Genomic DNA, 26,804 nt, shown 5'->3' on the forward strand with positions numbered 1-26,804 from the left:
CCTCCTTTCATCGGCAACCAAACAGAGCAACATCTGTATTTGATCAATTGATCATGGCGTGGTTTTGAGGGGCTTCCGTCTTTTAAAATCTGGGTTGAGTAAAAAACAAAAAAATGCGCTCAAAGGCGGGTTTGTGCAGGATGTCCCATGTCGGGCTAGTGACAGTTCTGTCTAACCATCAGTAGTCTGCATTTTTTTTAACTCCTCCTTCTAGTAGAGGCTTGGAGCCTTGACTGATGTAATACCAAACTTGAATAACATCCTTGCCGTCGTTTGCCTCAAGGCGCGAAGGCATAAAAAAGTACCAGTTTCATCTACTCTCCACAGATTTTGACAATGGAAAAAACAAAAAATATGTTATAGTTTAGCTCTGTTTTTGGTCTCCACTAACTCCTGAGGGAAATATCTGGCTCTTTAGCTGCTTAATTCAACTACATTCCCCAACTAGTGGCTACCGTTTACCCTCTTCTGTTTGGTGCTTAATAGGTAGCATACAGACGGTTTATTAGGGCGTTTTCACAAAAAACAAACAAATATAGCAGCTTTAAGGTCTGTTAAAGTCAATATACGTTGGTACAAACTGAAGTGTGCAAACTTGCAACTTTAATAATGTTGTACAGTACGATTTCAACAGCAGTCTTTACAATGCACCCAACCCCCTTTTTCCCCAATAAATAGAATCTCATGTTTTCTAGGCTAATTATTATATCTTCCTCAAACGTTTTACATTTATTGGTGGACAGCGATGTCATCACAAAGGTTTCTTTTTTCAATAACAAAGTGGGGTTTCAATGTCTTTAAGGATTATCAATTTACAATCACTGCCAAGGCTCAAACAACATCATTCAGTCACAAATCACATTGAATTGTAGAAATCTTTGGTAAATTTAACAATTCAATGTTACTGAACTCAAAAGCAAAGACTCATCCAGGTCTAACAGACTAGCTGGATACATTTCTAGAAATTATTCTTTTCTGTTTTCTCAGATTTCTCAGACAATTCAGACTTATTTCCAACTTGAATTTGAGGATTTAGTTAATACGTATTTGGAGATCTGAATTAATATGCAGCATAAAAATGTGCACCCCGTAACCTGACACAACAAAATCAGCACAGTAATGAAGGCACTTCATTCTGTAAGAGAAGATAAATCACAGTTGTTTGAATGAAAGGTCAGACGAAATACAACAGCCTGCATAGCACAGCTCAAAACAAAAACAAAAACTCAACGTCACTCATTCTCAGCAAAAAGAACCTGTCTATTGGATTATTTTTTGGTAACTAAAATATTACTTGATAGAATAGTAAAACCTCCGCTCTCTGATAGAAAAATTACTTTATGTATGTCTTGCTTAGAAACATATAGTATGTACATACAGTGATATAATTTGTCAGCAGGAGTCCTGTACAAAGAGTCCAAGAATCCAGAGATGGTGAGAAACTCTACAGTCGTTGTCTCTTGACTTCATTACGACCGGAACAATTGCCTGAAGTGCTCTGATTTGGAGCGTCGCTCGGAGGACGGGAGCCGGGCTGTGGGGCCGTTGCAGCGAGGTGAGGCCTCTGTGCAGCGCCGCCGAGGCAGGAAGGACCAGCTGGAGCCGGCGTCTGCTACCTGTTCCTCAAGCTCTGTAACGGACCATAAACGTCCTCCTCCTTACTGATGCCCTCAAACAGAGGGATCAGGTCTAGCAGCTCCGTGTCTGTCATGTCGTCGAACCAGGACTGCACTGGGACCTACGGAGAGAGGGAACAGAGAAGGAAAAGAGGAGACAGGTTAAATATTTTTGCAGGGAGAAGACTCTGAAAGTCGATGCATTAAAGGTGAGGAGATGGTGCGAGTTTTGTGTAAATAATTAATGGGGTGAAATGCATCAAAGGCATGAAGAGTGGCAGCAGCTCCACTGAGCAACTTCTCAACAGAGGAGAGGAATAAAACTGGGAACACTGCCTCTGGATCAACTGTTTCTAAAACAACAGTGCCGATTAAAGCTGACAGCGTCTGGCAGATATAATCATTTACCATCATTAGTAACTTTGTAAGTAACTTATTTTGCTTGTAGCCGTGTATTTTGACCCCAGTTTTGTCAGGATTTTGAAACATAAATTCTCATTCTAGCCCACATTTATCAATGTTGATTCAACCTAAAATGTTCCATGTTAAGGGGTCATGTAAGCATTAGTTTATATGAACTCAAGTGTGAACAAAAGCAGCAAGATTGCTGTGTCAAACACTAAAAAAAGACAGATATACATATATACATTTTCAACATTTATGTGAACGTTTAACACTTAACATTATTTTCAGGTTCCTAAATTCAACATTCAGCCTTCCCTCTCCGATAATAATTTTGACAAATTTGTATGCATTTATTATATACATGTCTAGTAATCATTTTGGGACCTAGTCTGAACCTGAGCCTTCATAGTAACTTAATAATTAAGCTCAATCAACGTCATACCCCTTAAGTCTGCCCCTGTCTAAGAGGATCAATGACCCAACACAGCAGCTGATATTGTTTATCTTTGTTGTATATCTTTATAAATACGATTGAATCACCAGGTATTGTTAGGGTAAGTGTTGTAAATAATCAACCTGTCCCTCCACTTCCGGTGTCCCCCATCGGACCACATTTCGGTTTCACTGTTCAACATCAAGAAGAGCACCGACTTACTGCATTCTCAGGGTGGAAGATGTAGGAGGCAGGTGAGTTGTCTATGATGATGACTTTACTGAGCTCTCTGCCCAGCCGGCTGAGGTCTTTGACGTAGTTTCCTCTGTGGAAAACACACGATTCCCTGAATAGCCGGGCGCGAAACACCCCCCACTGGTCTAGCAGGTCCGCCACAGGGTCAGCGTACTGAACGAAACCAAAAGAAACATCCATGAAGTTAGTACAGTCTTAAAGCCACATCACTGTCGTCTTAAGTTTTAAAACAGTTTGAGCAAACCTTTGCTAAGCTCGCTGTGAAGAGGATGCATTCATAGAGCTCCCCCATCTTCTGGAGGAACTCGTCCACATGGGGCCTCTTCAGCACGTACACCTGAAACAAAAAGGCACAAAAATAGTCACGCCACCTACACAACCACATCAAATGTCTGGTTAGATTAGATAAGCCTCAGTGGGACGCCGCTCATGAACTGATTGGTGTAAAGTTTTATTGTGTCCCAGTTTACTAAATGGGGGAAAGTTATTATTGGTATAATAAGTCTTTAAAGGTTTTGACCCTTGACCCTTCAGTCAAAAAGGTTAGTACATAGTTTGACTTGAGTTAAACCTAAGTGAGGGTTAGGACTAGATGTTGCACTTCAATTTTACTCTGTTTTCTATTAGTCGAGGCTTCTGTCTGTTGGATCACGTTTCTATAATTTGCTGTCACCTTCAGAATGAAATGCAGTAAATAAATACAAATAAATACATAAAATGCCTCAACCTCAAGTCCACATACACTACATAATTCATCACACATCTTGATTGCAATTATTTCAATTATTTCTAATTAGAAAAAATATCTGGTTATCCTTAAGAAGAAAATGTGCATACACACATCTATATTTAAAGCTTATTAGAGACTTAGAAAGTAAGATACATGCCAGTGTCTGAACCTGTGAGGATTAGACATTTTCAAACAATATCAAGCTTTCACAACAACAGACTTTGTGCATTCCTGCTTGTCTTCGTCCACTTCAGTAGGTCTCCGGAGGTAAGTTGCTGATCCCAAGTGCAAGTAATCAAGCATAGGCCAAGACAGATACAGAAAGCCTATCCTGGATTACTTGAACCAGGTCACAGCTACAGTCTGGCTGCTTCAGCTTCAAACAGGACGCAGAAAATAAACCTTTGTACAGAAACACAACAATTCTAGTCACAATTCGAGTGTTAGCGGCGCCTCTGTTTCTTCCTTTCAGCTGTGTTTTCTCTCTCACAGACATTTCTAATCAGTAAAGAATGTCTTCAGCTGCTCACTCAACAGTATCTCGAACCCGCTTTGTGACTTTGTGTTTACCAGGTGACAGTCACATCACGGCATATCTATCTTTACAGCGAGCAAAGACACAGAGAATAAAACAAGATAAATTCAAGGAGGAGTGTATAAACTGTCCCACTTTTGACGTAGCAATGAGATTATAGAGAATAATAAATACCAAAGGGAGGAAAATGGAGCCACAGCTTCCAAGGGAGATCTTATAAATTAATACATATTATTCATATGTTAGTCAAGCCCACTTCTCGAAGTCCCCCATATCAGTGCAACAGTACCTGATGAACAGTCCCATCAATCTCCACTGGAACAATGAAGTCTGCATTGCTGATGGGCTGCAGGAAGACAAGAAAAGGATTCAAGACTTTTGTTTTTTTGTGCTCAAAACAGCACAATCTGACAAGGAAGCCACTAAACCACATTTTTATTTAAAGAAAAAATAAGAAAAAGGTAAAATACTCTCTCGCACTCTTTAAGCATACTGTGGTTCCCTTTCCTCCAGCACAGTTAAATAAAAACCAGGAGTCAGACTCCGGGGAGAAACCTGGGAGATGAACAATATGACAGATGTGAACGTGGGACAGGAGTGCCGACTCGTGTCATCTTTAAAAGCAAGACAGGGGAGCGAGGAGAGGTGCAGGAGGTGGAGGGAAATAGATGCTGGAGGGGGTGTGGGTGGAAGACAAGTAGAGGGAGTAAAGATGAGGATGAAAGGATTAGGTGGGAGGCACGGCGGTGTCATGTCGGAATGGAAGAGAGTAAGAAAGGTGACAGAGTTTCTAAGCAGCACAAAGAAAAACCTTTTCCGGCTATCACCTGGTTTGTTGTAGACACAAAAAGAATAGAGGATTATTTAGAAGTATCATTTTATAAACTGATTTGACTGTAATTCATCTACTCGTTTAAAAATGCAGCCAAATCTGCAACTTCATTATTCTTTTGTAAATAAATGCTTAAGATGACTTAGATCCTACACTGACTTATAATCTTTTTAAATGTATAATTCTGCTTTACAAATTCAGGTATATTAAAAACATTTTAGGATGATTACCACCTCCCCTACCCATAAAAAACAAAGAGTAATTTACAGATAAAATAAAATCCTGTCCTAAATGTTTGGACAATCTGAGCATCTACCTAGCTCTTAGCATGACCAATGACCTAAAATGACTTTCGTTATAAATACATTTAGTTACTGCTTTATTTATGAAGTGTAACAAGTTATAATTGTTAAGATGTTGGAGCCATTAATACATTTTTCAATTACAGGTAACTGGCCAGACAAAGTCTGTAAATTAGCTTTAGCTTAAGATAGCTATGACTGCACTAAAGCTTGTTGCTAGCTTAGTTACTGCATTTTGATGTTGTTTTTTGAACTTCTAATTTATATTTCCTGCCAATTTTACATTCTGTTTACCTTCTTAACTTAGTTCTGACCAAAAATATTGCCTAGTCACTGTGTTTTTGGCAACACTTTACTTAAAGTCACACTATTTAGCATTCATAAACAGTATATGAATATTGAATACATGCTTATAACACACTAGGCCTATTATGTAGTTGTAAGTATATATAACTCCTTATCCAAAGTGGAGGCTGATGTATAAATAGATGACAAATATAGTAAAACACAAACCATTTGTTTAATGTCTGTATGCTTCTTATAAATGCTAAGTAGGGGAAAAGTATAGTAGAATCTTTAGAGTGGACATATTATTTAATGAATTCTAAACCAGCCAGGCATGAATATAAACCTACACACATGCCTAAGGATTGTACTTCACATGTAAATTCAATGCTTAAATGCTACAGTTAGCAGGTACAGTTTAATGCCACCCAGCAGAGGGGGTGTTTGCTGTAGGAATACTAAACACAGCATTTTGACCTTCCACATATCACCTGTTTAATTTGTCTAATATGAACATGGTGGCGACAATGAAACAATATACCTACTGTATTAGAGATGTTTGGTGATGCAAGAGTGATACAATGCACAATCAAAAATCCAGATCCCAGACAGATGACAGACAGATGTGAGTTCTTCTATGGATCAGTTTTGGAACATATTCAGCTCAGGTAAATGCTTAAACCTGAGAACGTAAAAGACTGCTGCTGTGATTGTCTAAAAACAGAACCGGTAATGAGCCAAGTGACAGGCATTGGTCCAACTTTCACAAGGAGAAAAGGTAAAGAGGAGAGAGAGACACACACAGATGGAGGAAGAGACTTCCTCTCTGCCTACTGCTCTTCGACTGAATCACTCCATCATCTGAAGACTGATCGCACAACAGCTGCTCGGTAATGGGCCCGGATCCGAGATGCGGAGAGATATGGGAAATGGAGGAAGATGTATGCGTGACAGGGATAAAGTATATGGGGAGAACGGAGAGTATTTGTTTGATGGATCTCTGCTGAACCGGTGTTGACCTCATAAGACTTTGCGGAGGGAACATCTTCTGGATTGTTTTAACTGATGAAATGATTCCTTTACATGCATACATGTCGTAACACTTAATCATGTGGTATTTCTGTCCAAACATGCCTCGGAAAAACACTTTCTATTTTTTCATTGTGTGCCTTTTAATAATTTAAGGTTATTTTGTTCCATACATCTAACATTTTTACCATATGGCCACAAGTATTTGGACAGAAAAGGACATTCTGCAGGCGCTCTTCACCAGAGCAAGGAGAAAACTTATATTAAAAGCCTTTTAGGGTTAACAATTATATTCATTATCGATTAGTATGCAGATTATTTTCTCAATTGATTGATTCATTTTACTGTCTAGAAAATGCTAAAATATAGCAAAAAATGCATCACAAGATCAACCATTACTCCAAAACCCAAAGATGTTTATTGTTTTTACCATCATAGAATACAACAAGCAAATATTCACAACTTAGAGACTAGAATCAGTGATTTTTTCATTTTTGCTTCAAAAAAAATACTTAATACAAAATATATGCAGAGTAATTTTCTATCTATTGACTTGTCAACAAGTCATTTCAGGTCTTTATTTAGTTTGATAAATTGTATTAGAACAGGTTTCAACCTTACACGGTTAAGGAGGCCTAACTCTGTCTTACATAATGTGCTTTGTTTTTCATGATTTGGCCTTGCGGTTTCAGTTAATCTTAATGCTACAGCATGATAATAATAGTAAGGCTCTTGTGTCTAAATGGGATCAAATCCCAGCAGCCAAGTCCAAACATTTTATAGACAGCCTCTGCGAAAAAGTGGAGGCTGATATAGAAGCAGATTAATGCCCATGATTGTCGAATGAGAATGCTTTTTATTCTATTTCAGTGCTTTATCATCTTTCTCCTGTAAGGTAGTATTGGTTTTTGAGTGTTATATAAATAAGCTTGACTATTATTATCATATATCCTATCAGCCATTTTTACACATCCAATACACACTGGATCTAATCCTGGAGCAGTCCCAGGAATTATCTTTTCATCCATAAAATACAGGATAAAGCATACAGTATGTGATGTGTTATGTAACGTTTCTTTTTTTAGTCTATGTCCATCTGTGCACCATGTGAAATGTCCTTGTCAGCTCTGGTTGTTTTTTTGCACTAATTGAATAATTCCAATGGGGTGCTTAACCTTTTGAGCCAAAATAACATCCTAACTTCACTTTTAGAAATAAGTAATCTTCAGGAAATCCTGCAGGCTTTTTAAAGGAACTGAAAATGCAACGTGTCTGTCATTTTCTGTTACACTCTCTTCCTCTCCCAACTGATTTTCATATATGGTGCACTGCCTGAATCTATTTCACACCGCATACTGATCTCTGAGCTGAAAGCATTTTGACGGACTGAGTATACAGTCTGCAACTGAGTTCTCTCAAAAGGAGGAAAAAAACAAGTTTTTGTGTGAGTTTCTGACTTGTTTTGTCAGTGGGAGGAAAATAAAACCCTCCAGACCATTAGAACAGATCCAGGATTTCTAGGAAATTCATCCCGCGGTCATTTAAGGCAACAGTACTCTGTACTGGACACACCCTCGGGTGTGGGTGAGCATGTACGTGTGTGTGGCCCCGTACTGCTGGCTTGTGACTGTATTGGGTGGGTCCAGCACAGTGTGTGAACATTTTTCTCTTCCATTTCTTCCATTTACACAGCAAATTAATTCCCAGTCATATGAAAATGTACTTAAACCGTTTTCTCCGCAGTTACTTGAATTGAAAAATTGTTTCCTTTCACAGCTGAATAAAACCAGAGCAAACACAAAAGATTCTTCAGCTTCACCTTGAGCTATTTTTCCTGCTCAACTCTCTGGCTTTCTCATGATGAGGACAAAAGGCACACAGGCACAAATACAGTAGACACAGACATAATAGGATCAGCTGAGGCCGAGGCAGAGCTGTGCTGAAGTGGGTCTCTGGGTGTGCCAGGTGTGTCAGTAGAGGGAGGAAACATTAGTCTATATGGCCTTATCAATTGTCATCTTTCATGGTATGAATAACAAAAATACTCCCTAGCTGAAAGTATCTGCCCATCTTGGTCTTATACTTGCAGTTCATTTAAGATATTTAACCAACATGATGAACACAAGCATATGTCACAGTTTGAAGGGACAACCTAAATGTATGCTATTATTGAAACATCATGGGTTTGACTGAAAATCATGACCTTCAGTTACCTTCTACATATAGGTTCACTGTCAAATGAAGAAATAATGCCTTAAAAACAAGAAATCACATTTTTTCTTTTTTTACATAAGTTCCAGTGAAAGTCTTGATCTCTCTTGATCTCTTAATGAATCGGTTGCCATGCCAACACCTTGTTATAGTAACAGCTGGTCCTTCTCTTGTTCTGACTGCTGTATAAAATCCATAATACCCTAACAGGCATACTTTCCTGAGATTATGTGTACTAGCTCAGTGGCACCTCGTGCTAATTGTCATCATGCCATCGTGCCCATATTCACAGCAGAGAATGGCATCTTCTGGATTTATTTTGGTTTAATCCTATTATCCCTGAGAAATAACAGCATGACACGACTGAAACCACGAGTGTAGTATACTCAAATGTGTACTTGTGGGTGTGTGTTTGAGTGAGTGTGAGTGTGTATGTGTTGAATTACCTTGAAGGAGCTGTGTACGAGGGTTTCGTCCAGGTCGATCACCACACAGTTCTTGCCGTAGTCATCTATACTGACCTCTGGCAGAAGGAACTTGGCTGGAGGCTGCAGAGACAATACACACATTTTACATTATTGTGTATATACAGAGGTTCATAAAAGGGAACAAGTTGTAAATTACACTCACACATACTCATACTGAGGGTGTGATGATGGATGATGGCTCAGTTAGAGTGTTTGAGATTAACACTTGGCCGATTTGGGTGACATTAAAGAAACAGCATAAATGACTTGCAGGGAGGTGTTGCTTTGATACTTAGCTTTGGTGTTTGTCATTGTTATATTGCAAAAAAAAAGCTTAATAGTACTCCTTTCTAGTCTTTAAAGCTGACTAATCAATCAAATTGTCAATTAACAGGAAATTAATCTGCAACTTGTTCTTTAATCAAAAGTTATTAATGAATTCCATTTTCTCAATGATGAGGATTTGCTCATGTTGTTAGTTTTTTTTTTTTCTTAAATTGGGAGAGGTCTGGGGCTTCTTGACCTCTCTTTCTCATCATCTGGATTTTATACAGTCTTATGTGTGTGCAAATAAAAACAGAATAACAAAATACTTATAATTTGCTTGGAATAATTCACAGAATGAGCATGATATACCATATTGCGACAATATAATTTTGGTGAATTTTTCAGTTATTGCCCAGCCCTATGCTTACTTAGTCAAAAGATATAATTATGACATATGACATATGAGTTAAATCAATAATGTCTTTCTATGGTGTCGTATTGAGGTGAAAGCATTGTACTATTTCATATCGAGGGCTTCATCTAATTATTATTTTTTATGAATTATTGAGAATTGACATTACTTTTTTCTCACTAATCTGCTGAAACATTTAGTCTATAAAATGACACAAATAGTGAAAAAGTGCCATCCTAAATTCTCAGACCCCGCCTTCAAATTGATTTCACAATTCAAGCTGCATCGTGGTAATGTTTTTTCCTTGAAATCTCTTCAAAACCCCTCTCCCATCTGGTAATACTATGAGTAATTTTCCAGCTCTTGTTTTGCCTCTACGTGCGGTTCAACTGTACGAATCCCTGCTGATATTCCTCTGTATTACCTCATGTTGACTGAGCTCTGTGACTGTGCTGCCTTCAGGGTCAGGGGGGGGGGAGGAGAAATGCTTGTGTCCTCTGCCAAGCAGGCCTGGGGTTACAGACAGGCACGGGGCAGATGGTGAGGCCATAGGGGGCACGCTTACACCCACACACACCCACACACACACACACACACAAATCTATATAGAGGTGAGGAGCAAGGACTCTGTCAATCTCTTATTTACACACACTTGTGCTGCTGCTCAGTATGCCACCCGTTCTTTGCATGTGTCTGTGCTTTTCGTGCTGTCTGTATTTATCATGTCTTATCACTTGACTGCATGCTGATGTATCATGGGAAGAAATTCCCGTGAGCAAGGACACTGAATGACATCCTGTGGGGCCTTGATGAATCTGATTACATGCAGGGTGAGCAAAGAAAGAGAGATTGACCGGGACCTTGACATTTTCACTGGGGAGCTGCACAGAGATAAAGAAGCCCCTCTACTGAAGCCACAGCCAGGGGGCGCTATCCCAAACTGATAAGGCTCAACCTCTGAGCACCGTGCTTACTGACAGGAAATCATTTAACTTGATCACCCTGACGCAGACAAACAGATGCTGAAAAACAAGTTTGACTGTTGGAAGTAAAAGTGTAAACTCCATTATGTCACCCCGAAAAACAGGCAAGGAATATGGGATGCATTTCTATGACAGTAATTAAAGTTATATTATATGCACAGTACTTTTTAAATATCTTTTTGATTTAGGGATTATATGGGAGAATTGTGGGAATAATGAGTAATCAAATTGTGCTACAGTTTATGATTGTGGTGCTCATAACGGCTGTAATATTTTATTCTGCATTTCCTCTCTTCATTAATGATGTTCTGACTATAATTGCATGCATCTACATTGTAATTAACTATTATAAATCATTCCTCATCAGTCCCATGACAAATAAGTTTGAAAGCTATGAGATGCAGCTAAATGCTCCAGACTAAGTTCTTGGTCTTTAAGGATTTTTATTGTTATGGATGCTTAATAGAATAATTTAGAACTGTTGACATACATATCAAGACACACCTAAAAACTACCTTCTATCTAACTGCAGTTACATTTTGACGTGTTATAAACCATTTAATAAGTGTAAAAATGCTTAGTAGGGAGGGATTAATTAAAGTGTTTCGGTTTATTTCTATGACTGTGTGTTTTCATATATTTGTATATAACTGGCTTTCTAGTTCCTCTGTTGTTTTTAACTCTGAGTTACAGGAAAGAGAGACGCAGACAACCTGTCCAGGTCAGCTCAAGTTATTTAAGTCGCCTCTCATAGTCCTCGCCCGGATCCTGCCGGGAATACAAAAAGCAGACCTTAACGCCACATGCTCTTCCTGCCACTGAAGGGAGGTGTCTGCTGGGTGGTGTAGTTTAAAGCTTGGCTATGATGTGGGATGCTGTGAGTGTGAATATTCTAAATTGCAGTAAAACCACAGGCACAGCGTGGATTCCAAAATAACTAAATAAATTGCCTCTTCAACACAAACAAAGCAAGTGAATAAGAGATTGGGGAATCGTGGGCGTGTATGTGTGTAGATGTATTTAATTATGTATCTGTTCATTTTATCAATCTTTTTTGCCTATCTCCTTTTAATTTTTGTCCTGTTTTTCACTGTTAACTTGTTGTGGATTTCTAATGTATATCTTGAAAATCAAGTAAACTTTGATTAAAAAAAAGAAAGAAAAGAAAGTGAATTTCTGACAGAGTACAAACCATTGAAACCAAGCCCCCCTTCTAATGGACAGACAGTAGTTCATTGACCCCTGAGTGCATAATCACATGGTAATTTTGCTCAATACCAACAAATACCTAATTTAATCAACTCTTTTCAGGGCGAGTCGTCCATTTGTTGATCCAAAGTGGAGCTGTAAAGGTCTAGCATAAGATTCAATGAATCTGATCCAATAAGGAAATCAATTTCATGTTCTGTTCCAGTGATTGAAGGAACACGGGAGAAACGGACAAAAGGACAAAGCCTGATATAAATCATATGATAATAAATGGATTTGGATTACTTCTAGGCGTAAGCAGCACAAAGCAAAGCCTTGAAAGCTACATGATTATCAGGATGGGACGGTGGGAGAGAAAAAAATGAATCACCTTTGTGCCAACATCCACATGCAGCTAGAATGATGAAGCACAGCACAGCAGAGGGAAGAGGTAACTGTGATGGAGCGAGATGAAGAAAAAATGAAAGATAATAATACATACACTGGGGATGGGGATGACCTGGACCTGGTCACACTGGAGAAAATAAACAGAGAGAGAGAGAGAAAGAGGAAGAGATTGAGAGAGACAGGGTGATAAAACAGAAAAAAAAGCAAAGGCAAAACTGTGAAAAAATCTTTGCGACAACACCTATATTGTAATCAACAAATGGGCAGGGGAGAATAAGAGAGAGAGAGATACATAGAAAAGGGATGAATAGTACAGGCTGTGATAGTGAGAGCAACTCGCTCAAAAACAAACAGAGCTGCCATAGTAACAAACATGTCTGGCCAGAAAGCCAGAAGCAGTACGCTGCTGGGAGGGACTCCAAAATCAGCCCGGCGTTATAACAAGGCTTTTTATGGAGAGGTTCGCCAGGTTCAGGAGGTTCACTTAAAATTATTGGGAACTCATTTGTGAAGTTGGGGGTCCGGAGTGGGTCAGCGCTGACCACATGTATAGTGTCTGTAAAAGGGCCACACATTCCTTCCCCCGAATGAGAGACATTTACAGGTAAACAGGATTGGAAATGTGATATTACGTTGCTCCATTTATAGCCCAGCGTACCTGCCTTGGCAGCAGAATAACGTGTTTGCGGAGGAGCTCGGGGGGGTTTTGGCGCCTTTTTCCCTTTACCGTGGCCCAAACCTTCGCTTCACACATCCTCACTACACTGGTCAGAGTGTGTGTGAGGAGAGGGGGAGGCGTGGGTGCCCGGCAATCCATCACACCGAACACACACAAGGCCCACTTTATGGGGATTAGAGCATGTGTGTGTGTGCATGTGTGTGTGTACATGTGTTGTCATGGGTATGTGGTAAAACTCGAGGGACTGTGTGTGTGTGTGTGTGGGGGGGGCTTCTCAGTGTGCTCTGCGCTCGGTGTGTTATTTTGTGTGCGTGGTTGTGTGCGTAGGCAGATATCGAAGAATGTGAGATGGGAAGCGAGCCCGTGTTTTCAAGCAGTGAATGGTAAACAACCTCTGGGTTCAGCGGGTTTGAAGCAGCTGGAAAAATTTGTGGAGGGAGCTCAGCGAGGCTGCACAGCGCCTCAGCACCAGCTCTCTGCAGGAAAAGGCAAACCCTAACGAACTCCCTGTAACAAAACCAAACAAATATGTCTCGTAACTGGACCTCTGCACGCAAAACTAGGATTCCTGTTATTAAAATATCAGCTAATTCCCATAAGGTTTCCTTTTCAGTCATGTGGATGCAAATGGTATGCAATTTGGGATCCGGCCAAGAATGATGTGAGAAAAAAAAGCTTCACCTTGGGAGGACTGCCATTCTCCTCTGGCGGCGGAGGCAGAGAAAGTGTCTTGTTGTTGGCGGGTGGTGGCTCCACGTGGTATTCATTGTAGTTGCGGAAGCAGCAGAAGAAAGGGCTGAAAATGCTCCGGCTGCGATGCTTCTTTAGGCTGCTGTTGGACTGGGAGACTGGAAGAGATAATGAAAGAAAGAGCCAGGTTATTTGCATATATGGCAGCCAGTGAGGGAGGAAGTATTTCAGCAATAGCACACCGTAAAAATACTGTTACATGTAGAAATCCTGCATGTTGTTTGACATTTCTTTTTCTTTTTTTATATCTCAGTAATATCTGCTTAGTGTACTCAAAGTAATAAAAGGAAAAGCACTGAATGAGGACAAATATCCACTTTTGTTTTATTATACTATATATACAGTATATTATATAGTATAACACCCAAAAGGTGATATATATTTATCACTTTATCAGACATAAAATGTCTCTCCTGACTTTGAACCAAGTGCTGCTTTAGTTCCTTTTCACAGCAATGTCACCCGTTAAGAGCAGGTATCATATTTTAAAGCGTTTATGTTAACACAAAGCAACCTCTTGGGAAAAAAACGACAGATCTGATGCCGATAGACTGTGTTTCACATGCATCGTCACATTATCGTGACAGAAAGGGCTGAGATGTAAGTTGTACAACACAGCGAGGGAGTACAGGGACAAAAATAGGCGTCATCAAAGTGCCCTCTGGGAAGGGAGTCCAGTTAATTAACATCAAGAAAGGCGGAGAGAGCGAGACAGACAGATTAATATCATATATGTGAGAGAAAGAGGCAGAATATATGACAATACAAGAAAGAAAATGTTGAACCTTTCACATTAAAGAGACCCTGAATGAAAAGACTGAACACCACTGTACACATACAGGAGATGCTTTATCTTAAACAGCTTGGATGCAAAAACATTTCTTTTATTTGACTATATATCTGACAGTAAAATAACCGAAACTAGATTCACATGCTTGGGAAGAAGAGTTGATCAGTGGCAGAGGGCTGCGAAGCTCCGGGGAGAAAACAACATACACATATAAGTCCCTGGTTACATCATTCCAACTTCCCTGTCTCTGAAGCCAATGGCCTACTTTCACACTATTGTATTATAAATATTTTCGGTCCATGAGGACGAGCGAATAAAAATAGAAATTTGGGCAGCTCCAGTACAAAGGCTCAAATCTGACAGCACAATTATCCTGAGGTGTTCCTGAAGTAGAAATTCTGCCAGTTTAATTGCTTTTAAAGGTAATTTCCAGGCATGGAAATCCCAAATCTGTTCAGGACTTTGAAGTGTCTGACTTTAGCTGGAATCATCATTTCAGTGCCTCGGAGCGGCCGTCACATAGCGTCCCTGCCGTCTTGTTAACGTGTTCATACAGCCGTGTGACACAGGCGGCCCAGTTAGCCATGCATGCTGAGGCTGTTTGCAGCCTGCTCGTGTTCTTAGAGCCTTCAGATTGACTCCTGGATCTTTCCTTGGGTTGCTCCGACTGGATCTGACAGTCCGCGGGCAGTTCTTCTTCTTCTTTGTTCTCTTCTGTCTTTGTAGTCCAGAGCTCGCCGTGGCTCATGCTCTTCCCCGATAGATGTTCCCTGAGAAGCAACACTCCGCTAAACAAATACAGCTATATGGTCGGAACAAGGAAGGCAACATGCTGTGTTACTTAAAGCCTGCATGGTGATTGAAGGGGATGTTCTGTCCTGGTACAGCAAACTGATAAAAGTACACCAACTAGCAGTATACATTCTATATTTCTTTGAACTTGAATGTTAACTGTTAATTACAGAGAAAGCATTAACCGTTGAACATGACAGGAATTCATCTGATTAGAGAAAAGGCAAAACAACACACACCGAAGGCATTAACCCCATAAGAGTGAGGTCACCAATCACGCACACACGCGCACACACACACACACACACACACACACACACACACACACACACACACACACACACACACACACACACACACACACACACACACACACACGAGGAAGCCTCGTTAAGTCACAGGGGCTTAATGTAGTGAAATGAAATACATATGCCAAACTTTAAATTGTGGCACGACCTTTAAAGAAAATCAACTACAACATTTTAAAGGTTTGCTCAGCCAATACGTGTGAACTGGTAAAGCAGATTTGTTTAAATTTTACGTGAGTGGAATATCCTTTGTTGTTTCTAAGCTGTATCTATGTCTTTGTTATTGGTTATTAAATAAGATCATTTATAGGTGACTACGAGCTCTAATAAGAGCATTATTAGAAAGTGGTACAAAAATGTACAATCATTTTTTGGGCATTTTCAAAGTGTAATTTGTAATAAGGTGAGCTCCACAAACAAAATTGCGTTTTATTCCATTGCCTTGGTGGTGACAAAGGAAATCTTAAAGACACAAATAAAACACAAACTATCTAGTAGTAAAATAAAGGGCTGTAATTGGACTTTTTAACTCAGTAAGTTTCCAGTTTGGAGGGACCCGGAGTCCTCCCCTTAAAGTTGGCCTCAAACTCCATGATGTCATTATTTGCGCCTCCATTTTGAGACCGTCTACATTTTCCCGCCTTGTTCTGCTGCCCCCTGAAACCGGCCCCAAGAAAAAGCAGGTGGGAGTGGGAGAGCGGGAGAGAGGGAAGGAAGAGGGTTCTTGGAATGGTAGAAAAGGGCGTAGAATGGGTGGGGAGAGTCACTGAGGCGAGGCAGCCTATACTTGAGTCTGATTCTTACTCCACCCCCTTACTGCACCACCACCCTACACAAACAGAGCTTTTCTTTCTCCCTCTGACACAAACAACATAGCTGAGAGTTGACTGCAGCCGGATGCCGAGCAAACACACACACACACACATGCAGCCCATGTTCATATGTTTAGGTAAAGGGTCACGTGCGTGGTTATCAACAAACGGCATATTTTACAGACTGACACAAACTTCTTTCTTTCAATGTCCTTGCTCAGGAATGTGACCGGAGTCGACTCGCCTTGCAGAGTAACGCTCTGAGAATAACAGCGAAAGGTTAAAGTGCAACATTTACCATTAAAAAAAAACAAGCGCCTTGACCTGCATTAACACAGCATCAAGTTAAATCAGTCAAATGAGACACTAAAGCATCCAGGAATCAGCTGACAGTCTGCGGTTCTGCTAATAAAAGATTCACCTCACTAAAATCTAAGTAAAGGGTGTTGCATGCATGTGGATTCACTGTATCTAACAAAAGCTCCCTGGAGAGAGAGAGAGATATGAGGCCAAAGCCATTTCAGAGCAGGTGCAGAATTATTTACCCACTGAATACACTTCATTCGATCAGCATATTCCCTTGATGTGAGAGCTGGAAAAAAAACAACACATCCCTTTATGGCAGTGCTCCTGCTAAACGTTAGGTAACAACGATAAAAGGCTCTCCAGTCAATCAGAACCAGCCGGGGCCCAGGATCTCTGTCACATGTTAAAGCACAACCACTAACAAGGCCGGAAGAGGGAGAAAACGCAGGAAATTCTCAGCATTCCTGACAGGAAGAGATAATCACCCCGTGACCCACAGCGTGGACTAATGCCAAGCTCCGAGAGGGAATATGATCCCCGGCTTAGCGCAAGACTTTTGGAGGTGGCCTCTTTTTTTACTGTAGCTTTGAAAGCACATAAAATAAGCCACCAGTCAAAACACAACATGCCACATTTGAAATACGACAGTAGGTTTAATTTTAGCTGCTAGATTGACGTCTAAAAGGTTTATGTCAGGACATTCATCACTTTTGAGGTAAATGCTGCAATTTAGCAGGGCAAAAAGTTAAGGTTAATTCAGGTTTATTACAACTTGGATCTTATTTTCACAACTGTTCAAAACTATCAAAATTGTGCTCACAAAGTTAATTGCTGAGATCTGAAAAATGCTATTCCAACATTGCTACAAAAAACAAAGTCAGATCAGTTAATAAACAGTAGCGGTTGGATAATCACACAGGTTTTAAACCCCCGAGCCGTTGGGAAATCATAAGGTATAAAGCTGATTAGTAATAATATAACTTGAACTTGATTCACTTTGTGCTTTATTTTTCCTCCCATTTGGTCCGACCGTGAGCCCACCTGATATGTCAGAATTAATCCCTGTGTTCGAAATAACATATTATATAATACACTGGTATTGATAGCAACTGTGTGAGAGACCTTGAGCTGCACTCCAGCAGCAGTTAGTTGACTAGCCAGGCAGGTAAAGTGTACAGTACCTGGGGGACACTGAGGTAAATGTGAGAACGATCCCTGTGAATGTGCAGCTTAAATAATTAAGATGGAAAACGGGTCGGTTTTAAATGGCACTGCCGGGTACTTCACATACACCAGAATAAAACAGCTGCCACAGAGATTTAAATGCTATCTCTGCTACACAAAAATACAGTATAATATGAGGAACAAGCCTTCCTGACAGAGTGGCAAGGAGACACCGATAGACAAAAAACGAGCCCTTCCATCGCCTCAAACAGTGGGCATGCTTTTTCAGATTATTTCCTACCTCCCCTCACTGAGATTTTGAGTTTGGGGTGTTTGCATTAAAACTGGTCCCAGCTGTCTATAAGATAAGATAAGATAAGATAATCCTTTATTAGTCCCGCAGCGGGGAAATTTGCAGGCTTACAGCAGCATAGAGTAAAGTGCACACAAGAGACATAGTAGAAGACAAGATAAAAAAAAAAAAATGAATGGCTTATATAACAACATGTGGCATAAACTACTTATTCGGCTGCAGCCAAAATGAAGAACAGTACTCTACACACATACACTGAAAGGTAATCCACTATTAGCCTGGAGCCTGGGATCTAATGTCTTGAGTTGACAACATTCAGAGGCAGAGGGAGCACCTGAGGAAGAAGAAGCTGTTTCTGTGCCCAGCTTTCACTAACAGCAACAGACAAGCAGTGAGGGGGAACTCCTTGTTGTGCACTCTGTCAGCAAAATAACAGTGTAGAAGGAATCCCTGCAGTAATACACTACACCTACAATAGGGATGAAGCTAAGAACGACACTTTCATGTTATTCTTAAGGTTAAACAGGGACTGCGGCTACATTCACTCATCTCTTTTATCATTTTTAATTATCCCTTTATTGTTAAAATATGGCCATCACAATTTCACAAAAAGGTGTCAACTTCAAAATCCTGGATTGGGGCAAATATTTAGATTTCTTATTACCCTTGCTATAGTAGAATGATTCTAAGGATGACAATGTTGGTCCATTGGCAGTTTTAAGATTTAGCTTGAAAAAATACTTAAATGGTTAGTTATTAATATATTTTACACTACGCACATTAAAGCGGATGCTTTGTTCACAGTGACCATTTCCATTTATTGTCAACCACACATCAAGAGCCAGTTCAGACGTTCAGTGTCTTGCTCAAGCACACTTGGACATGTGGACACCATGAGCCTCCAATCCAGCTACTAAAAGTCGACCCATTACACTAACTCTTTTCTTTTGTTCATCCCAAAACACAGATTATTGATTGTTTCCACACAAGAGAAAATCCTCCCAAAAGAGGCAATAAAAATGACAACAGATCGGCTTCCATTACGATATTTACACCAAAGAGCCTCTGCTTCACAATACACTTGAACACTATCTGCTGCTCGCACACACACACATAAACACACACAGCAAATCCAAGCAGCTGAGTGGAGTTAGGTAACATCAGATGAGCTGAGCCTGACACTTCAGCCTGTGTGTGTGTGTTCACTCTGCCGAGGTCCGAGAGTTGGTGGGTTATGTGTGAGGCCATCAAGGCAGTTATAGCACAGTATGATAAAATAAACTCCCATTAAGCCTCCTTACTTCACCACATAGACAGCTGAGGCCGGAGGTAAAAATGACTGTGGCTGTGGAGGTGCACTCAGTTCTAGCAGATGCCTTTAGTCACACTCACTGACCCTCAGCTGCCCCTCTGGCTTCATTTCCATACTTATCTGGGAGGATTTATATTTATATATATATATATGCATGCATCCTACATGACCTTATGTAACTGACATTCATTCCATAACCCAGTTACATTTGAAGTCAAGACATGGTTTGCTGAGATTTAGACACCCAAACCATTCAGTTGGCACCCATGTATGTCGCACTTCAGGGTGCTAATTCCTGCAGCTGCTGCCGTGAACTCTGACACAAAGATGTGGGCGGGTCTGTCCTTGCTTTCCTGCCTCAGTGGTACGGCGGCGTGGGCGCTCTGGTGGCGGTGCCATCCCGCATGCATCCCCCCGGCAAGGGGACGAGGGCTGCTGCTTCTGAAGCGCTCGGCATAATGAGGGAGATGACAAGCGCGGGGAATTAACCCACTGAGAGCTCAGGGAGAAATAATGAGGGAGATCTGACTATTCTGCTGCAGTTACGCAACTGGCAGCAACACAGCCCACGTTGTTTGGGGCTGCGGCAGTTTATTATTTATATATCTTTTTCTATTCTCATCTACAACTGCGCGCACAATGCCAGAGGCTCAGTGACTGATGGGAAATCCTCCTTGCCTGTCGGTTAGTTAAAAAAACCTTATAAGATTTAATGTCAGATGAAATTAGAGGGCTGTCTTCAGGCTTCACTTGAGCATAGACATGCTTGTACACTCAGAGACCCCAGAGATGCCGTCCATGAAGCTGTAAAATTGATCCTGAAAGATGAGCAGTTGAGCTGTTAGCGTGGAATTTGAAGGATCAGTTTACTACTGATCCTCCATAAAATACAGGGACTTACAAGAGACAGATAAAATCGAAGCAGGTAAAGCTCCAAAAATGTTGTATCTTACATTTCCCACAATGCAACCAACAACATATATTTGGTAAACCCAGGCAGCAACCTCCAGGTCTGCAAAGTGGAGCCAATGTGGATGTGCCCAATACATTCTTTCTAATGGACATCAGGGGGCGACTCCTTGGTTGCAAAAAGAAGTTTGATTGTATATAAGTCTATGAGAAAATGACCCTACTTCTCACCAGATTAGTCAACTTAGTAAACATTGTAAACATGAGTTAATTGACTAAATCACTTCTTTCGATTCTTCTCCAATACAGTGGTCTCATTTTAAATTTAATAGACGATAAAGGTGTATGCTTTAGGGCGCGGCTTCCTTGTGATTGACAGGTCGTTACCACGCCTTTGTCCAATCTGGTAGTCCGTTATGCCGTCTTACAACTTTAACCCTTTCACAGGTTTACTGTAACCTTTTTGGTCTTATTCAGCCTTCAGTTTAACTTAGCTTCACCCTTTTGTGTCTAGTTGCAAAAAAGCAAGATGGCAAGAGCAAAAATGCTGAACTCTTAAAAGGCTTCAAAACAATGGTCCACACACCAATGAGTGGCATCAAGATGACTACGTCCACTTCTTATATACAGCCTATTGGTAAACCCTCCCTGTCTGGTAATTGACCACCTCTTTTAAACCCCCTATGACGAGTAAACTAACCATGTTGTCTAAATTCAGTGGAATGCCCCTTTGAGTTTTGCTCTTAAATACCCAAGCACCCTTGAACTTCAAAACAGCAAATTGTTTGTTGTTCATCAAATCAGATCAATTAAAATGGAGCTTGCTAAGAATGGAAATAAAGCTAACAAGTAGGTCATGTATTTTTGTGTGTGTGTTGGGGAGCATGTGCGCGCCCTGCTTGTGTGTTGTTGCTGCCTCGTCTCTATGAGAGGCGTTCATCTCTACATTTCCACACACAGCATGTCCTACTTAGTGCCCCATGAGATTCACAGCTAAACAGTATTCACCTTTACCTCTGGAGAGGCAAAAAAAAGAATGCCTCTTTGTGTCTTATTACAGCCTCCATACTTGTGTATTTGCTTATCCCTTTGCCTCGTCGATTTAAAAATGCATAAGCCTTTTATGTTTTCCTGTCAAACATCTGACAAAGTGGCACGCGGCATAAATCAGGAAGGGTGACAGAAAATCATTACGGACGAAACATGATCTCCCTTTTAGATGGCCAATTACTGGTGATGAATGCCAGCCAGAAGAGGGCGAAATATGCAGAGGGCATCACCTCGTCAGAGGCAGGCTGGGTACCTGCCTGCAACCCAAGAGACACACAGATGCTCTTTGAGCACTTTCTGACGCTCTTCCTTCTTGATCCCCGCCCCCAACACACACACACACACACACAAACACACACACACTCTTTCCTCCTTGAACCCTACCTTTCTCTGACTGTATTGATCTGTTTTGACAACGTCTGTTTGGCTGGATGGATGCTCAATTAATCCTAGCCTGTGGCCTGTCCGAGTCCACGCTCAACAGCCCCGTTAGAAACAGGCTTTAGAGCAGCCGGTTCTTTTGCTCCAAAGGGATTGTGGCTTTTCAAGCATTAATAAAAGGTCGTCACTGATTCACGGCCTATTGAATGCCAAAGTGTCAAGATGTACAGGAAAGGCATGAGTGATGTAATCCCACAACAATGCAGTGCGTTTAAATCGAGACACGACAAGCATGCAGCAGAAGAGTGTCTGTTGTTTTTCTTCTGTATTTATTTAGGCGAAGTTTGAAGGGCTGAAAGCCACTGACATCTGCAGTCAATTAAGCTAAAAGCTGAAAAACAGATACAAGACGCTTAGTATGGATGTTATTTTGTTATCCCGCACTAAAATGTATATTTTATCATTCAAATCAATATAAACTACATTATGTACGAGTGCAATCACAACCAATCAGTGCTCACGATGGAGATCTACTGGGCAGAATGTCCTTTTATTAATAATCTTCTTGAAATCCTACTAATAGTCTTTTCAAAGCCCATTCTGGACATTTTGAAGTAGAGTTTGCTCCAAAACAAACAACCACAGTGTATGAGCTACACTTAAGGCAACATTAAAACATAAAACTTTCCCACAATGCAGTCAAACATACTGTCTAAAGCACACAGACATAAAAAGAGGCACTAAAAACCCCAAACCGCTCTATTGTGTGTGCAGCAAAACCAACTAACGGAATAACAAAATACCTCACTCAGAGAAGCAGAGTGTTGAGTCTCTGATGTGCAGCAGGCACATCTACATACATTTCTTGAAACTGGACAATCACATACATTAAAACATATGATTTAATAAATAAATCATATCTCAAAAGCTTTAGCTTCAACTAACAATTGACTAAATAAAACCAAGTGTAGAAACAAAGCAATTTACTTAAATTCTTCCATTTTATGCTACGTTATTCTTCAACTTCACAACCTTTCAGAGGGGAATATGGTACTAATTTCCTTAAGGGCTACGAACTGTTTTTCTATATTTTTCTTCCTTCAGTAAATCCCTTAAAAAGACAAACCCCAACAATGTTTTAAACCAGATTTCCATACTTTCACCCAACCCTGTCCTTGCCCAAGGACTGTTGGTTGCTGCAGAAGATTTAAAATTTAAAAAACTATCACAAAAATATAGTGAATTGTAAAGGCATGTGTGTTGAGACAGAGACAAGACCAAGACTTTGAGGGGTTAAGACCAACTCAAGTCCAAGACCAGACCAGTGCGAGTCCCACAATGCATTACACACTTAAGAAAAAATGTGAAACATGCAAACCATAAGCACTCCTCAAATTGATCTGAGTGATCCACATTCTCTTAAAAAAACCTACAGAAAACTAATGAAGATTCCTCTTCATTAACCTCTTTTATTGCTTTATTGCTATACATGTATAAGTGTGCCATGAGAAATGTCACAATACAATAATCAAAAGGTGTTGCAATGGTGAATTTTATGTGTGGGAATTTCCCTTTGTTTTCTAGGAGCAATCACAGTAATGATGAGGTAACGAATAAAGACAATACAGGCAATTTAGTGATATTCCTGCAAAAGAGTACTCTTGGTCTGAGACCGAGACACGACAGAGTAAAACTGCTAATCTGAGACAAGACCTTCAAAAAGATTGAGAACAACACTGTAAAATCCTTAAAAATAACTCACAAAAAAGTAAATTTGTTTGGTGAATTAGTGCACCGTGGGTATTTACAGCAGTGATAACAACAATGGAGCTGGATCAGAGTCCTGTGGATCTGAGGGTTCTACTGGACATACATACTGGCAGCATGTCAACAATAAAGTCAGTAACCAGATTCATAAACAAGTAAAATGATGTTAAAGCTCTATTTTAAACTGGAGTGCAGAGACTTCAGAGCAGCAACGATGTGAACACTTTTCTCTTTTTCTTTTCAGGTAAAGCTGCATTCAGAGTGATGGTATAAGTATTCACAGTCAGCCAGTGTAGGAGTGAAGAAAGCGTCAACCCACACTATTTTTCCCCTGTGGCCTCTCCTGGGACGGATTGCAGCGCGATTGCATCTCCTTCCCTGTGTCTCACAATCCATAGATCTTTACAGACTTTGCCTCCTAATTAAGGGCACGTTTGCAGATTTTTTTTTTCAACCTGATTTTGTATTGTGAGCGGATGTGAAAAATCAGACATAAAATCATCCTAATGCATTCTCTGTCACGGGAGATAACCCTCATTGTTTGGCCGTTACAACATTTTATCAAAAATAATTGACATTTTTATAATATGTTCAAAGTCCACCATGAAGGAAATGCATAAGAGAGGCATTATAGGCTTATAGGGCTGCTACTTGGCTAGCTTCTAGATAGCCCAGTAGCGGGATCATTTTTAAGATATTTGGTTCTTTAAAATTAGGTAACATTAAAAATTGACCTAATATCAGTATACTTTTATAATTTTCATCATGAAAACTTCTTCATAAAGAAATATCTGTTTGGCTGGTCCTATGACGTGTCTGAGCAGACGGCTAGCTTAGGTTAGCATAAACAATGAAAGCAAGGGAAACAACTTGTTTACGCCATATTTTTTTTATATACTTTATAGTTTCTGTACAGATTAAACAAACAAGATGTGATAAAATATTATTTAGTGAGCTTTAGAGGTGGTAGGTGTTTTTTTTTTTTTACCCTTTGACAGAGCCAAGCTAGTGTTTGACCTTGTTTTAAATCTTTGGCTAAACGAAACTAAGCTAGCCGTCTCTTGGCTATAGCTTATGGATATGACTGGTATCAATTTCTCATCCAACTCTTTGGAAAAAAAGCTGTTTTTCAAAATGCTATGCGATTACTCTAAGTTTATAAATTCATCAATATTATGGCTTTTTCTCCTGACAGTACTTTAAAAGAACACTTGTGTAATAAATACTGTGACAAAACAGACATCAGGAAGGGGGATGTGAACATAAACTATGATTTTTAGGCATTGTTTCCAACTTAAAACAAGAGACAAGCACCTAAGGGAGTCACTATTGATGATTAACTGTCCATGAGCTCATACATAATATGAAATTCGGTGTGGCGAGTCCATTGTGGTTACTTACAATGACAAACAAGCTCTGTGCGGAGCAACACAACAACACAAACTTACAACAATACATTTATTTGCTACTTACAGCTGTAAAAACATTTCATTGCTTGTCGTTGTGGGACTGAATGAATTCAAAAGACATAAATTAATACAATCCCCAAATTTCCACTTCAGGCATGTTCATCCACACACTGAGGCCAGTCCCACACAGTTAACAAGCTTACCAGTCAAGGGGCTTAGGCTTGGAAGAAAAACATTCAACTCTTCCCAATCAGCTGCCCATTTCGGTATTGGTCTAAAGTAATAAAGATGTGTCCAACACGCCAACACTTCCCTGGAGGTGCAGATAATCAGCTTTTCTGAGCAGCATTGGCTGAAATAGGCTCATAAATCTGTAATAGGGGGCCTGCACTTCAGAGTCGTGATTTTTCTCCCCCTCGTTCTCTACGTCAAAATGGTGCACTGAATATTGACTTCACTGTACGCACATAGCAATCCAATGTGTTTCTCAAGAGAGGTGGAAAGTTTGTGAATGACATACTGTATGCTCGAAAACATATCTAAGAAAATCTACGCCACCTATGGCCGAGTAAAAGATCGTAATCCTGCTCTGCAGAGTCCGGTCATGACAGCAGAGTGCTGTACACAGCGGAGTGGCAGGATGTGCCAGGGACTCTGGGGATGCCAAAACTCACAGTAGCTCCCTAACTGTGCTGCACACAGCCCTGCAGGTGTGGTCCACACATCATAAACACTTTATTAATGTCCAGCAGCGTCTTCCAGAAACAACTTCGAAAGCCAAGTGTGCATGAAATCCCAGGCTTTTCTCCAGATTACTATATATAATTACAGCTTCAGTATTTTTTTTCTCCTAGTTTTCTTCCTGGCAATGCAAAGATTTTCTGACCAACAAGCCTTTAGGGGAATCATTTTAACATGCCATACATAAATCCTGATGCCTTCTGCTCCTCGTCGTCTATCCTTCTTCTGAAATTATATATCTCATCAACATTAAAGACATTCACATGTAGTAAGCCAGACAGAGTACCTTGGACGTTAATGGGCTCCGTGACACTGTCTTGCTGCAGCCTTGAGCTGCCATTGGAGTAATGACATGGGGGAACAGCCAATTATGTATCTTCAGGAGAATGCATATTACTCAGCATCAGCCAGGAAAACCACGCATGCAATCAAAAAATATTATAGTTTGTGTTTGTTGTTTTACCCCAGTAGCCAGTTATTAAAAAAGAAAGGAAAAAACTGATTTTTCAAAACTTCCTCCATGAGAACTATTGAGTGAAAGAGGCAAAACTGACAAACACATTGCTGTGCAACACTAGAGCAAACCTAATGAATAAGACAGATGATATTTTGTTTTCTTATCAAGAACAAAGCCCATGAAAAGTCCAGAACCAATGACAAACTAACAAGAGTTGTCTGTGTACCCAAAGACTGCATGCAGCTTGTTTGTGCCATAGAGCCATTGTTCTTTGTACATATTATTTCATTAACATAAACATTCAAACTGTAGCTTTCTTTTTATTTATTCCACATACACCAGCATGATACTGTTAACACTAGCTCACAAAATTACCATATGTGTATTAATCTAAGACATATGTCTTTAGTAGTAACAAATTGGCTCAAGGTTGGAAGAGCCACAGACAGGTAAGCAAGAAACTATTGAGAGACTGACTACAAAAAAATATAGAACAACATTAAACT

At 40.2% G+C, this 26,804-nt stretch overlaps 1 protein-coding gene across 3 annotated transcripts in view; it reads right to left on the minus strand.

Annotated features, from left to right (window-relative positions):
- Positions 1-593: 593 nt before the first annotated feature.
- Positions 594-26,804, minus strand: part of ctdspla (CTD (carboxy-terminal domain, RNA polymerase II, polypeptide A) small phosphatase-like a) — a 29,848-nt gene continuing 3,637 nt past the window's right edge. The window contains exons 1-8 of one of the 3 annotated variants that reach the window (XM_054622701.1): positions 13,719-13,787; positions 13,430-13,544; positions 12,453-12,485; positions 9,080-9,181; positions 4,264-4,320; positions 2,954-3,046; positions 2,677-2,862; positions 594-1,738 (exon numbers count right to left, since the gene is read on the minus strand). In XM_054622701.1, the coding sequence (XP_054478676.1) occupies positions 1,613-1,738; positions 2,677-2,862; positions 2,954-3,046; positions 4,264-4,320; positions 9,080-9,181; positions 12,453-12,485; positions 13,430-13,544; positions 13,719-13,735 (729 nt within the window). In that variant the 5' untranslated portion in view covers positions 13,736-13,787 and the 3' untranslated portion in view covers positions 594-1,612. Of the gene's footprint in view, positions 1,739-2,676; positions 2,863-2,953; positions 3,047-4,263; positions 4,321-9,079; positions 9,182-12,452; positions 12,486-13,429; positions 13,545-13,718; positions 13,886-26,804 lie in introns of those variants that run through there. The other 2 variants (XM_054622699.1, XM_054622700.1) reach the window with 2 other exon arrangements.

Source organism: Anoplopoma fimbria, chromosome 21, assembly GCF_027596085.1.
Source record: "Anoplopoma fimbria isolate UVic2021 breed Golden Eagle Sablefish chromosome 21, Afim_UVic_2022, whole genome shotgun sequence".
Classification (NCBI taxonomy): Eukaryota; Metazoa; Chordata; class Actinopteri; order Perciformes; family Anoplopomatidae; genus Anoplopoma; species Anoplopoma fimbria.